The following is a 14,759-nucleotide window of genomic DNA, read 5'->3' as shown; positions in this document are numbered from 1 at the left end:
TCGCAACAGAGAGATAGCGCGAAACAAGAGAATTCAAGAAGGATCGGGAGCTTACATTGTCATTAAATCTTGATGAGCTTGAGAAAACCACGATTACACTCAGAGGCTAAAATCTAAAACGCTCTGCAAATACGAAGAGTTGGCGAAGCACACAAATGAGAAACGAAAATGAGAAGAGCGAGGTTGTGGAGACAAAAGAAGCGCGGGAGAGAGAGAATTTTGGGAACAATAGGTAGCCCCTGTGTACCGATAATATGACGCGTGGCGAGAATCCAGAGGCTGATGAGAGAGAAAAACTGTAGAGAGAGAATGAACGACGTTTTCGGAGTCGTTTTGAACGGTTCTTGATGGAGGATGATTGGAGACCCGGCTTTCTCTTTGTTGTATTGGTGGGTGTTTGTCAGTGCGTTTGCACTGCGTTCAGTTGCAACACACCTCACAGCATCACAGTTTTTTGTGACACGCCAAACAGCTTTTACGTTTCAACTCACCTCACAGCACCACAACTTTTTATCTCACAGCACCTTACCACACCTCACAGCACTCTTAAACGCTTACAATGTATGTTGAATTGTCCTACGTAATCAAATTAGGTAAATTATTTTATTTTTGATTAATGTACAATATAAACATTAAGTTATTTTATATTAATATTATTAGTCATCTAATATAACCGTAATTTAGATACGCCAAACGCACCTCACAACACCACACTGCACCGCACCGTAGTTTTAAAAGTGATGCGCCAAACAGCGTTTTACGTTCCAACTCACCTCAAAGCACCACAGTCTTATAACTCACAGCACCACACCACACTTCACAGCACCTCACAGCAATTAAAACGCAGATCAATGGGCTTTTATGGTCCAACAAGGTCACTAAGAGGCCTAACTAGTCACGATTTCTTTGGATTTGGGCCTCCATCAAACTATTGGGCCCGTGCTCAGTGGGTCTTCAATATGAGGCCCATTACCAGTGGATTTAATTCTATTTGGGCTCCACACCCTTACAATGACCCTCTAAACAAACCCTCCGACCCTCATCATCATATGATGTTACAGCCAACCCAACCATATTAATCAATCTTATCATCAATTTTTATCAAGAAAAATACAAAAATTGAATACAGTCTACATCTTCAATGCAGGCCCATCAAATATTATATGATTACTGACTACCTAATGAGAGGTATGATAATATTCCAAACAGGACTCATCTCAATCATACTCAACATCTTTAACATGGATTGGGCCCTTAATTAATATATTTCATTAATGAAAGCACACTGTGCAATAGGTTAATTTACATAGTGGGAGAATATTATAATAATTAATAATACTTAAAAACATGTCATAAAAAAAAAGAAGCTTTTTATCTAGTATCTTCTAGAAGAATTTTCTTTGACATCTTATAAAGGAAGCGGTCTAAATATATAATAATAATAATAATAATTTATCTCATTATCAAATGAACTATAAATATATTAGGTTTCCTTTTTTGGGTTGAATTATTTGGGTCCAATACTTCGACGACTTCAGCTTATAAAAAGACTTGTTCCACGTACATACTAATCCATACTCCTTGACAATGTATTACTTGTTAATTAATAAATAAATTAACACACACATCATATCACATAAAAAATTTTAAAGAATATAATTATGTAACATAAGTGATACAATAAAAAGCATCACAGTCATCCCAAATAATAGATGTGTCACTCTCTGATTCAATCATCAGATTTTATGTACCCTCTACTTATATCAATCAATAGACAAGATCCAGTAATCCACTACTAAAATAATTGAGATATTTTTTACTAAGATCCTTAATATTTTTAATTATGTAAAATGACTAATGATTGTGAATTTCTGTATTTTATTTTCATCTCTAAATCTGCGAACAAGACCGTAAGTAAATAAGTAGATTAGATGACACCTAAATGTCTAACATGACCGGAGTTGCCAAAGCAGACTTATTTAGCTTTGCCTACTATGTACGGTCCGTCCGTGCCATATGGTCTGCTTTTATTGAGTGCTTGAAATGCGGGGAGGCAGTTTTTGTTAGGAGTAGAGTAGAAAGGTAATGCGACCATGGAATTCAATACTCTTTTATTTACTTTGAACCGTGGCATCCGTACAATAATTGATGTTTTTTACATTAACCAATTATAAGTTTTTAAATTCAACTAAACCTCTCAAAAAAAAAATTCAACTAAAAGATTGACAATTAATTTAGTCATATATATTTGTGTCCAACATTCACTTATAATTGGATATATTTTTTGGTATTTCAAAAGGTTTATAAATTCAAATTATGTTCAATCGGGTGAGGGATGGAAGAATTTAGTTCAGAGTCACAGTATTGTTGGGAAAGTGAACAATATTTTTTTAAAGAGAATGTCAAAATATTTGATTGCATTAGTAAAAAACCAAATACATAAATATTATATTTAGTGGTAATTTTCTCTACCCAATAGATAGATGAAACTCATAAAGACGAGACTCATCAACAGAACGAAACACACTAAATCATGTTGATACTTATGGACACCGGAGGACTCTTGTTTTCATATTGAGATAAGATTGATAACAACAAACTAGCCAGATCTATCATTTTGAAACAGCGTCCATAACATATATGACAATTTGAGATAACATCAAAGTAGATCCGGAAACAAAAGTAGATCCGAGTATAAATCACAAAAGATCAACCATCATCATCTTCTTCATCTTCATTGTTACACTAATGTTGTCAATCGACAAACCCACAAGTATAAAACTTAGAGGACTCAATTTATTCAGCAAGTATGCTAAGGTTGTCCCGTTAGAAAGAAAGAAAACAAAGAGGATAAGGTGGAGAAGAAGGATCTCCACCTCCTCCAATCTAACCGTCTGTGAAGAGAATTTTGGAGAAGTTTAAAGTACAAGGTGGGCCACATAGATCCAATAAACCACAGCATTTTCATTAATATTTTGGAAAACGAAGAATAATACGAAGATAGATCATGCACTAAACTAAGGGTCTGTTTGGTATCACTTTTGTTTCTTGTTTTTCGTTTTAGTTTTCAAAAAATAGAAAACAAAAACAAAAAAATATTGTTTGTTTGTATTTTTTGTTTTGGTTTTATGACTAAAAACAGGTTTTCAAAACTTTTGAAAACAAAAAAAAAATTTAAAAGTTTTGGAAACACTATTTTTTGTTTTTACTTTTTATTTTTTGAAAACTAAAACAAAAAACAAGAAACAAAAGTGATACCAAACAGACTCTAAGTGTACGTGAACCATTTAAAAATGTCAGTGTGGTGCGGGTTAAAGAAAACACACAAACAACTAAACCAATAATTAATAATTGACCACCACACTTATTAATGGTGGCCGGATAGACAGGACGTCCCAATTATACACTTCTCAATTAACAAGCCCATGATATAAATACACATTCATTAAATCATTAATGTCATTGTTCTCATATGCCAACTTGTATACATGTATATCTAACAATATATATCATACTCGAGCCACTAATTGAAGTGATAAGAATGGTGTGTATTATTCTGCCCGGTGACCAGGATTCGAATCTCTCCTCCCCGTTTTAAAAAAACAATACATATTGATTGTTGTTTGTTAATGATATTAATAACATTTTTTTTCCTTGAAATTCCAACTATACAATTTGAAGTTGTTAGGTTGATCTTCCCTTATAGCAGGAAGGTTTGGCAACTCGATGTCAGCTTTTTCGTCACTTGAGACCGTAGTATATTCAAGGGTTGAACTATTTGCTCATTAAAACAGTATGTGAGTTGGGTTTAGGATGTCGTGAGACAATTCGGCCCATATTCGGTGTGAGCGTTAGAGCATTGAGAGCATCCACGGTGGGGAGAATGTAATCCGGTACTTCAAAACCATTATCTATTTTCTCCTCTCTCCTATGTGGCACAATTTAATTGGGTGAGTGGGTTCCACAATGAACACTATTCATCAACACTCTATGCTCATTTTCTCTATTTTCTCTTTCTTTCTTTCTATCATCTATCTTCATTTCTATCTTATATCTCTTCCTTTCCATTACCCCTCTCTTCTTTTTAATTTTCACTCTCTTCATTTTCATCACCTCTCTATTCCTTTTCATCATCTCTCTTCACTATTCATCAACTATATATATACTCCAACTCTCAAGTATCATTTATTCACAACTAAATTTTCAAGTGTCATTTTTCATCTATTGTGTGCATGTAGTGCTAAACTTATAAAAAAAGTAACATTTTAAGTACTTAAAATATATTTTACTACACCCATTGTGAACATCTAGCACTTAACTTATAAAGAAAATATTATCTCAAGTATTAAAAAATCATCCCATCGTGGATGCTCTTTTCCACATGACTACTGGTAAGGTGGCCCGAGGTCATTTACTTGTGCATGCACCTTGAGAAGATATTAAGATGTACAATTTTATCCTTAAATTTGTGATGTCATGAGCTAACATTGATGAGGTGGTGGCAAGTGACGTTTTTGTTTCTTCTCTTTCTGCTTGTACGGAAAAAGAAAAAAGGTAATCACTTAAATCAACACCTCACATGATTGTTACTAGGACCATAAACGGATTTATAGTTGATTAGTTCAAATCAATTAATCAAATCTTGGAATATTAAACCCCATTTAGCATCATGTATTGTCATCCACTTTAATTTTTTTTTAATCTTTTTTTATGAGTCGGTAGGATAATTGGACATATCTTGTCTTATTTATCGAATTTGAATTCAATTTAGGGCAATATTTTTATGGGTAATCTAAAAAACCTAATGCAACAACAAAATTGGATATGAAGGTAAAAAAGATTACAATAGATGAACGAGTCTTTTGGGGTAACTAATAAATGAATTATGTACCGATCATGTACCAATAAACGAATTAAATTAAGGACACAAGATCAATGAAAGTTGTTAATATTTTATTAGGGAGCGCGACTCCAAAGTGTTTGCGGGGGTAATTTCGAATTTATGATCTTATGGAATTCCAAGAATTAACTCGGCCAAAACACACATTGTTTGGGTCAATTATCATTCATTAAAAAAATGTATATTTGATATATAATTACAAAATAAATAAAAAAATCTGAGGATTAGATTCCTAAATCCTATGACATCCAAATAAAGATGGACAAAATTTGCAGAAAGAATATCTAGAATGATTCCAAAGAGAGGTACTAAAGTGTTGGCAGCCCACACGGTTCTACCAGAATAATGAGAATATCTCCTCTCCACATATACATGCACTGCCATTAATACAAATATACAATACAGAGAATGCATTCACACACAACCAAAAAGATGCACAGTCACCAATGAAGATACTCCTGCGTTTTTTACAGGGACGCATTTACAAATACTCCACTCACACGTCAACACGACAAACTCTCTCTCTAAAACGAACACCGCCACGTCATCACTCTCTCTCTCTCTCTCTATCGCTCTCTTTATCCAACCACCGCTTGCCGTCCCCAAATTCCCCCAAATCAATCGCCTTAGCTGTTCCTCACTGTATCCATGGCCCCACTCCTCTCTCTCTAACGCTTGTGTGATTGTTCTGTTTCACAAAGTCTATCTACCATTTCCTCCTCATTTCCTCAGCGTGTAAATCTCCATAGAAATCCTAGCTTCTACTCCTTCTCTCTCTCGGGACTCCGTTTTTATTCTTCTTCTACTCATTTTTGACTGTTTTTTTTAATTGCCTGAAAAATGCCTGCTTGGTGGCCGAGAAAATCGAGCAAGAGCAAAGAAGAAACCCAGCAAAACCCACATGGAAAATTTGCTGATTTGTCTGCAAACAAGACTGATGTGAATAACTACAGCAGCGATAGCAATAAGAGGAAAGGCTTTAAAGGAGATAAGCCGAGGAGTTTCGATGAAGGGTCGCGAAATTCTCCTCGTGGAAGCAAGGACTTTGGCCTGGAGACTGCTGGGTCATCCGGGTTTTCAGGATTTGGCTCGGATTCAGTGGAGAGGAGAGGGCATCCCCTGCCTCGGCCTTCATCGATCCAGAGTGATCATGGAGCTGTGTCGGGTTCGGTCTCCAGTGTAAGCTCTTCCGGGTCATCCGAGGATCATCCTGTAGTGAGTTATCAGGCAGCTCAGTTGGTTGGTTACAGGTAGGTTTATTGGAAAAGATCCCCCCCCTCTTTCAGAAAAAGTGGGTTTTATGTTTTATGTTTTGGATTTGGGGATTTTAAGGTTTTGCGTTTGAAATTGATCGTCTTATGTATGTAGAAAGTTCTTTTATTGCATCTGCTAGTTGATTGTTTATTCTTATTGGAACTTCCGCTTATTGATGACCCGGAAAATGAGTTTTCTATCGTCTCTCTGATATCTGATTTCCTTGTCAGATTTTGTGTTGCTCGGCCTATTGGGGTTTTGCATTTCCAATCAGAATACAGTACCAGATGTGTAGATTTTCTGCTATTCCCACCATTTTCTCCGCTTTCTGTGAACTGAATTTCAGCATCTCCCAGTTCCTCATATCCAACTCTCTCCCTTCTTGGTATTTCCCGTCCGAGTTTGACTTCCTTTGTTTTGGTTTCTCTCCTTCAACCCCCTTGGAGCCCCAAAAACTACGCACTGCAAACGCGTCTGCTTTTGCTTAGAATTTTTAACCTTCTTGGACTGAGTCTTACCTCTTTGTGGTATTTATCCACGCTGGGGATCTATCAGGTTTTTGGAATACAAGTGAGGTCTATTACAAGAAAATTAGTGGGCGGTAGTTCAAATTCTCAATGTTTTGCTTCTTGCCTCTGGCAATAACTTCTCATTATTGTTTATTTAGAGTTTTAAATGTAAATAGACATGAAAAGTGGATTAGTTCTGTAATAGATACCATTAATTTCATCATGCATCAGAAGAACAAATTCCAGTTAGTTCTCCTATGCTACTGGTAGCTGAAACTGAGTAAATATGTTGGTCCCAGAGGACAAGGGGAGATCAAGTTCAACATTGGATCAAGGAGTCCTGGCCCTGCATCAAGAGGGGCCACAAGTCCCACGTCACCTCTTAATCCTCGTTTGGGTGGCACGAGCCTTGAATCTCCAACTCGTAGGTCGGAAGATGGGAGAAGTCAAGGTCACCCATTGCCTCTTCCACCAGGTTCTCCTACAAGCCCTTCTGCCTTGCCAACCACAAGAAGTGGAGGAGTCACAGAAAATGCACCTTGTTCTTTGTCAAAATGGAAGAAAGGGAGGCTCCTTGGAAGGGGGACATTTGGCCATGTTTACCTTGGATTTAACAGGTAATCAACACAAACAACATCACAATCTATTGGCTTCTGAAGTTGTATGGAATGTGGCAATACTTGTCGACATACAAAGTTAATCAAGGTGGTTCTTCTGTTAACTGTCATGTCATGGCTGTTATATCCCATTTTCTGTGAAGTGTTAGGAAGCATCTCAAGGGTAGCACAACTAAATGTTTTAAACAACAAGAAATCCAGATAAATAATGGAAAACTTTATTGATTGCTTTCAATTTCTATATGCTACTCTACTAAACGTTGCGTTGGCATTTTTAACAGTGAAAATGGGCAGATGTGTGCTATAAAAGAAGTGAGGGTCGTTTCTGATGATCAGACATCAAAAGAATGCCTAAAGCAATTGAACCAGGTAATTATAAAATCTAATATTCTCCACATGCTTTGTATAAATCTCTATTCCGAGCATGTTTCTCTTTCTGGAATGATTTGCTCAGTGTAATGCATTGAATAGCGGGTTATTTGATAATTTTCTTTGAATCAATCTTTCTTTTGGTTAACAGGAGATAAATTTGCTTAATCAACTGTCGCATCCCAACATTGTTCGGTACCATGGAAGTGAACTGGTATGCATTTCTGTCCTGCTTTGAGGGCCAGGAATTATGTCATGCATTCTACTCAGCACTCGCACAAACACACACCAACTCAGTAACCCATATTCTGATGTGTAAATGATTTTAGACTGATTAACTCAAGTTCATGTTTATGATTATTTACCCATTCAATAATTATTCTGAATTACCATTTCTCAGGGTGAAGAAGCGCTCTCTGTTTATTTGGAATATGTTTCTGGTGGCTCAATCCACAAGTTACTTGAAGAATATGGTGCCTTTAAGGAGCCTGTTATTCAGAACTACACCAGGCAGATTGTCTCTGGTCTTGCTTATTTGCATGGAAGGAATACAGTGCACAGGTATTTTGGGTTTAATAGGTTGCACATAAATTGTAACTTCTTCTGTTTTCTTGACGTTCTCATCTGTTAATGGAATCTTATCTGACAGGGACATCAAAGGGGCTAACATATTAGTAGACCCTAATGGTGAAATTAAGTTGGCAGACTTTGGCATGGCTAAGCATGTATGTCTTATCTCAGCCTATGGAGTCATACTTATCGATATTGAAAAGATAATATGAGTGATCGTTTAATTATGAACTAATTCATACTTTACTTCTGTTCTTCCGAACCAGATTACTTCTTGTTCCTCGATGCTCTCTTTCAAGGGAAGCCCTTACTGGATGGCACCTGAAGTACCCCCCTCCCTTCTATTTCTATCAATGAACTTGATTGTTACTTAGTTTCATAATTTCAGACGACATTTTTGTAATTCTCACGTTTATGTGTCATATTTTAATCGTAGGTTGTAATGAATACGAATGGCTACAGTCTTGCTGTGGACATATGGAGCCTGGGATGTACTATTCTTGAAATGGCCACGTCAAAACCACCTTGGAGCCAGTATGAAGGGGTGCGTTAGACTATGTTTGGCTAAGCTTCACGTTGTTGTGGTCAGACTCGTAGGGATTGTTATGCCCACACTTATATGGTTGATAACCTCAAATTTCTTTTTGTCTGATTCAACAGGTGGCTGCAATATTCAAAATCGGGAACAGCAAAGATATGCCAGATATACCTGATTATCTGTCTAATGATGCGAAAAGTTTTGTGAAATTATGCTTGCAACGAGATCCGTCTGCTCGTCCGACTGCTGCACAATTGTTAGATCATTCTTTTATTCGAGATCAAGCAACTACAGGAGTTGCTAACATAAGCATTACTAGGGAGGCCTTTCCTCACAACTTTGATGGAAGTCGAACACCGGTAAAGCCTCCTAATTTCTTAAATGAAAATTTAGTTAGATAATTTATTATAAACGAGGCTATTACCTTGAGAAATGCTGATGGCATATACTCAAAATTTGCTCTTTCTGAATTGGGACCTTAGCTTATTGCTTTGCTATAATTTCTGATCAGCCTATCTTGGAGCTCCATTCCCAAAGACCAAGTATCACGTCTGACGTAGAATATGCATCAAGGCCGATGGTAACGACAAGACTTATGAACAACCCTAGGTAATAACAACATTTTGCCCTTCATATCCTAACAAAATGCTACCTACTGTGAACTCCTTGGTTCAACTTCGTCGTCCCCAATTTTTGTATGCAGGGATAATGTAAGAACGATCACATCTTTGCCTGTATCTCCTTGTTCCAGCCCATTGCGTCAATATGGACCAGCGCACAAGAGTTGTTTTCTCTCCCCTCCCCACCCAACCTTTCCCTTGGTCGGCGGACAAAGTAGTTACAACATAAACGACTATTCAGCGTACCCAGTGAGACCAAATTCAAGATATGCTCATGATCCTTGGTTCGATAACTCTCTATTGAAAGCTCAAACCCCTGGCGCTTCTCCTAGAGCTAGACATATACTTTGAGTAAGTGTACATATCGGCACGTGGATGTTTTCTTGCTGCAGAAGGTTTCAGCGGACCGTTCTCAGCACATCATGATTGAGGTGATCGGATAATATATGCGTAATCAGAGGCAATGGACCCTTTGACGTTCTGGGTAGATCCCGGATTTCTTGATCTTAAGATTGTCCCATCTCCAATTATTGTACATGGAAAGCAGGTCTCCCACCTTTGTAACATTTCATGTTTTGATCTAGTTCATGTTTTGCTTATACCATCACCCTTGACAAGTGCACACAAAGTACGTATGGAAAATCTTCTAGTTTGGCTGAAATGTTGCATCCTCCAAAAGCTTTCTTTTTTGCCTTCTGTTACCTGTCATCTCTTACCAAGATAAGTACCTTCTTATGCATACATTCGTATAGAGATGCTACGGTGCGACGATATGGATTCCGCTGGTGCGGATTTTGAGCTGTTGTGAAAGTGAAATAACTAGTAGAGTCCATTGATTTGAATCTTTTTCAAAAACTGACGGAATCCATAAAGGGTTTTTTGGGTGTAGATGTTATGGATCTCGCTTTTCTGTAAACGGCTTTTTCAGCGTGGGATGTTATGGATTTCGCTTTTTATGACTTTTGAGCTATTCTGAAAGTGAAAGAACTAGTTTAGTCTGTTGGCTTGAATTCTTTTGAAAAACCAGCGGAATCCGTAAAGGATTAAAAAAACAGTGGTTCATAACTTATGGAAAAAACTATTAAAGATAAATTTTAAGGTACAATGAATCTGTTAGCTTGATGGATAGATGTTCCAAAGTTGATGTGACAATACCAAGTCCACCATGACTTGACAATCCACCCTTTTGTGGATGGGATTGACTATTCCCTTGTTATTTTTGAATGTGATAGAGCAAGATTGCTTAGCCGCCGGCAGCCCAATTGCTTCTTGTTTTCCATCTCCAACTTGTTAATTTTGGCATATCTTATTATTATTATTATTATTTAATCAAGCTAGATGCTAAAGCCTAACAATTATTATAAAATATTATTATCATTTACATGCTTGTCTTTCTCATATGGTCGATATGCATGACAAGGATCTTTATTCTTACAAATCTAATTTAGTCAATACAAATTATTGCCAGTATAGGAAAATTGTAAAGCGATTCTAATTGTTAGTAAAATATAAATTGTAATTACAGTTAAAAATATTAAAAATCAATTAGAAACTATTAATTTATTTCCAATAAATCCAAAATTACAAAATTACAAGAAAGCCGCGGGTGTCCCATAAATTACCCCCAGCCACTCATTTTTTGCCACGTTGCAGCCTAACGAGGTTTCTTCTCTCCTTTGTTGTGCCCTTTAGAACTCGTAGCCGACACCCAATGGGAAGTCGGTTTCAAGATTCCAAATAAACACGAACGCACCGGACCATAATCTCTAATTATTTTTTTCCCTGCTAGGTTTTAGGTTTCCCCCCAAATTTCCCTCGCTTTCATTCTTTTTCAATTCTTCTCCGCAAGCTTTGAGACCGGGAGAGAAATAAATTTTCATTCACTTTCCCTTACTTCCTCAGTTTTCTCACGTCCGCTTTCGAGATTCGCTGAATCGAGATTAAGCGATGCCTGTAGAAATGCCGAGAGGTCTTCCCTTCTCTGTAGACACATGGACGCCGTCATCGAAGATGAAGAGGCACCATTTCTTGACGCATGCGCATAAAGATCACTCCTCCGGTATTATCACCCATTCATCGTACCCAATTTACTGCACTGATCTCACCAAAGCATTTCTACTCCAACAATACCCCCAGGTATGGCTTTTATTTGCCTTTTTAGACTCTGGTTTTTGAAAATATGAATTGGCTTGGTTTTTGGTCTTAATTGTGTTTTTCGGTTTTGGTGACGATAGCTTGATGGTTCGATGTTTGTGGGTATTGAGGTGGGGCGGTCTGTTGTTATCGACGACCCAGATGGAAAATTCACTCTTACCAGCTTTGATGCGAATCACTGCCCTGGTAATTTATGCTAATTGCCGTTATTTATGTACCTAGAAATATCGACATATAGCTTGTTAATGTTTTGAAAATATCCAATCCCATTATTTTGTGGGTGTAAGAGCTGGGGGGCGCCAATTTTGGATTTCTGTGACTTTGATGTGCATAGATGAATTTAAATGATATGGAGTGAACTCTATTAACTGATGATTTTTTTTCTCTCTGGAATGCATGAAACCTCAGGGGCTGTAATGTTCTTATTTGAAGGTGGTTTTGGTACCATCCTGCACACGGGAGATTGTAGACTTACCCCGGAATGTATACAATGTTTACCTGAGAAGTATATTGGAAAGAAAGGAAAGGATCCTAGGTGTCGGCTTGATTATGTTTTTCTGGACTGCACATTTGGGAAATCCTCTCAAAAATTCCCAAGCAAGCACGCTGCAGTGCGACAGGTACCCTCACTTTGGTATTCCCATCTAATGTTTCTCTCTGGGGTTTATGAGCTGCTTTCTGAGACACTGCAGTTTGTTGGACCTACAAGTCAAGCCCCTTGTGAATGGTATCTGTTTTTTTTTGTTCAATTCAGACTTTAAGTAGATTTTGTAGTCACATAACCATCAAAATGCGAGAACATCAGCACATGGAGATATATTTGTTTCAATGTCTGTATATATGGATTGACTAAGCATCCTTTTGTTTAGCACTGTTCTTCAGTAGTTAGAATGTTGAGGTTGATAGGGAAGTGAACATCCACACGTCGCTATGCTTCTAAACAGATTTTTTGGTTACCATGCCGTGGTTCACTTTGACTGAACTATAATGGCTTCTTTATATATTTAAGAGTCTAGATCGAATATCATTGAGAAACGACTTTATTGACTGATGTAGGCACGTCATAAGTTCTTCACAGGCTTTCCATTCTTAAATCCATGGAGACTCTGAACAATAACAAGACTTCAGATTTTTCTAATTGTTTTTTTCAAATTAAATTCATAATGATACATGCGAACACGTGGCTCAGTGGTATAGTTGTAGGAGTATGTTCAATTCTTGGAAACAACCTCTCCACATATTATGGGAGGGTAAGGTCTTGTACATCTTGCCTGTCCCCGACCTTACCCACCGCGTGTTGTTTAGATAAAAAAAACTTCTTAATGATCACTAGTTCATTGTTAACCAAGGGTTTTTTTGTCACAGTTTTGCATGAAAACATTTCAAAATTTCTGTTGCTTATTTTCCATATTGTTTTCCGTTTCCACCTAACAAACTTCTATGAAATTTGTGATGGCATGATTGCAAAGCAGGTTATCAATTGTATATGGAAAAATCCTGATGCTCCTGTGGTGTATCTTACCTGTGATCTTCTTGGTCAAGAGGAGATATTGGTAAATGTGGCTCAAACATTCGGCTCCAAGATATATGTTGATAAAAATACTAATGCTGAATGTTTCCAAGCTCTGACACTCACTTTTCCTGAAATCCTATCTCAAGATCCATGTTCCCGTTTCCAGTTGTTTGAGGGGTTCCCAAAACTATATGAAAGAGCAGCTGCAAAGCTTGCGGAGGCCAGGGCTGATTCCAAGCCCGAGCCTCTCATTCTTCGTCCTTCAGCACAGTGGTACGTCTGTGAAGAAGAAAATTTGCCGACTGAAAGTCAAAGAATAGTGAAATTTAGTGAAGCAGTAAGGGACCAATTTGGTGTTTGGCATGTCTGCTACTCAATGCACTCATCCAAGGAAGAACTAGAGTGGGCCCTGCAAATTCTTGCGCCAAAATGGGTGGTATCAACAACTCCCACATGCCGAGCTATGGAGCTAAACTATGTTAAGAAGCACTGCTTTGTCAGTCGATTAGCTTCTGATGATCCTATGTGGAAGCTTTTAGACATTAAAGTTGAAGTTTCTCCCGATGATGTATCAGTCAAAGATGCAGATTGCTTTCCCCTAGATGTAGAGCCTACCCAACATTCTGCTGAATCTCTGACACAACCTGCAAAGATTTCCTGTAGTCCCAAAAAACTCGCGAGTTTGTCTCCACCAAGCAAAAGATCACCTGTGACCTTATTTGGTAGAGCAAGACTTGCCTTCCTAGATTCCAATCTTCCAAATGGAGAGAAAAGATTTGCCTCAACTGAAGATGAATCTTTGTCAATCGTTACCAATGAGTTGGAGCAAGATTTCTCATTTCAGCAGGAGGATCGTGAATTGAAACATGAGAATCAATTGGAGGACAAGGTGCAAATAGATGTCATTTCAGCACAACTTGAGAAGTCCGAGGAGAAAGAAATTTGCAAAGGTTCTTCAGGCTCCGCTGCTGAATCATCAAAGGGCTTCAACGAAAGTTTGAGAAAATTGTACAGGTCAAGGAATGTGCCTGTGCCTCAGCCTCTTCCATCCTTGGTTGCACTTATGAATGCCAATAAACGTGCCAGGAGGATATTTTAGTCTTTGCCTTTGATAAAACTCTGGAATCTGGATATATGCCCTTCCCTTTGTTTCGTAAGAAAGGACAAGTTGGTTTGTCAAAAACAAGGATGACTTCAGACCCTTCTTGGGATACAGTTTCTTTCCTGCAGTCTGCTTGAGCAATAATCTGGAGTCTTATGATTCTTTCCAATACAAATAATCTTGAACAAGAAAGGACAAGGGTTTTGCTAGTTATACGACATGGTTGCAGATTGTTGTACCTGGTGGCTGATTATTTCCTACACCTATGATTCTTTCATATCAAATAAGAAGATACATATTTTTCATTCGGATATGATGCATCAGATTTATGCTGTAATTATAGCGAATACATTCAGGTATGAGGAAGTCTACCCACCGTATCTCATTGTAAATGTATACTCCCAACATTCTATTTATATGAAGGAATGATTTCATTACTCAAGGGCTTTTACTTGTGAATGCCAAAGTTTTGGGATACACGATTCTTTGTTAAATTTAGAAAAACTTTGAAGTTTATATCATCTATAGATACTGGATCCAATTTCAGAGTTTGTTAACTTCACATTGCATAAGAATGAAAGTTTTTTATATCGAGAAATCGTCAAACTTATGT

The 14,759-nt window shown here is 37.5% G+C and overlaps 2 protein-coding genes across 2 annotated transcripts; both read left to right on the top strand.

The window, feature by feature from the left end:
* Positions 1–5,458: 5,458 nt before the first annotated feature.
* LOC120001739 (mitogen-activated protein kinase kinase kinase 3-like) lies at positions 5,459–10,038 on the top strand. The gene is made up of 11 exons (XM_038850187.1): positions 5,459–6,150; positions 6,963–7,280; positions 7,562–7,649; positions 7,801–7,863; positions 8,050–8,210; positions 8,299–8,374; positions 8,486–8,545; positions 8,656–8,763; positions 8,880–9,116; positions 9,269–9,366; positions 9,461–10,038. Exons 1-11 carry the CDS (start codon positions 5,741–5,743, stop codon positions 9,726–9,728), a joined length of 1,887 nt encoding a protein of 628 aa, XP_038706115.1. The 5' UTR covers positions 5,459–5,740; the 3' UTR covers positions 9,729–10,038.
* A 1,042-nt stretch (positions 10,039–11,080) lies between these two features.
* Positions 11,081–14,588, top strand: LOC120001740 (5' exonuclease Apollo). The gene is made up of 4 exons (XM_038850188.1): positions 11,081–11,513; positions 11,612–11,717; positions 11,940–12,151; positions 13,004–14,588. Exons 1-4 carry the CDS (start codon positions 11,325–11,327, stop codon positions 14,141–14,143), a joined length of 1,647 nt encoding a protein of 548 aa, XP_038706116.1. The 5' UTR covers positions 11,081–11,324; the 3' UTR covers positions 14,144–14,588.
* Positions 14,589–14,759: the final 171 nt, after the last annotated feature.

The sequence above is a fragment of the Tripterygium wilfordii genome, chromosome 7 (assembly GCF_013401445.1).
Source record: "Tripterygium wilfordii isolate XIE 37 chromosome 7, ASM1340144v1, whole genome shotgun sequence".
Taxonomy (NCBI): domain Eukaryota; kingdom Viridiplantae; phylum Streptophyta; class Magnoliopsida; order Celastrales; family Celastraceae; genus Tripterygium; species Tripterygium wilfordii.
The sequence above is the reverse complement of the archived record's forward strand: the minus strand, read 5'-3'. Positions and strand labels throughout refer to the sequence as shown.

Coding starts and splice junctions, on each gene's coding strand:
- LOC120001739 (XM_038850187.1), top strand. CDS start 5,741: ATGCCTGCTTGGTGGCCGAGAAAATCGAGCAAGAGCAAAGAAGAAACC. Junction 7,864..8,049: donor GGTACCATGGAAGTGAACTG/GTATGCATTTCT, acceptor ACCATTTCTCAG/GGTGAAGAAGCGCTCTCTGT. Junction 9,117..9,268: donor TTGATGGAAGTCGAACACCG/GTAAAGCCTCCT, acceptor ATTTCTGATCAG/CCTATCTTGGAGCTCCATTC.
- LOC120001740 (XM_038850188.1), top strand. CDS start 11,325: ATGCCTGTAGAAATGCCGAGAGGTCTTCCCTTCTCTGTAGACACATGG. Junction 11,514..11,611: donor TACTCCAACAATACCCCCAG/GTATGGCTTTTA, acceptor TGGTGACGATAG/CTTGATGGTTCGATGTTTGT. Junction 11,718..11,939: donor TGATGCGAATCACTGCCCTG/GTAATTTATGCT, acceptor ATGAAACCTCAG/GGGCTGTAATGTTCTTATTT.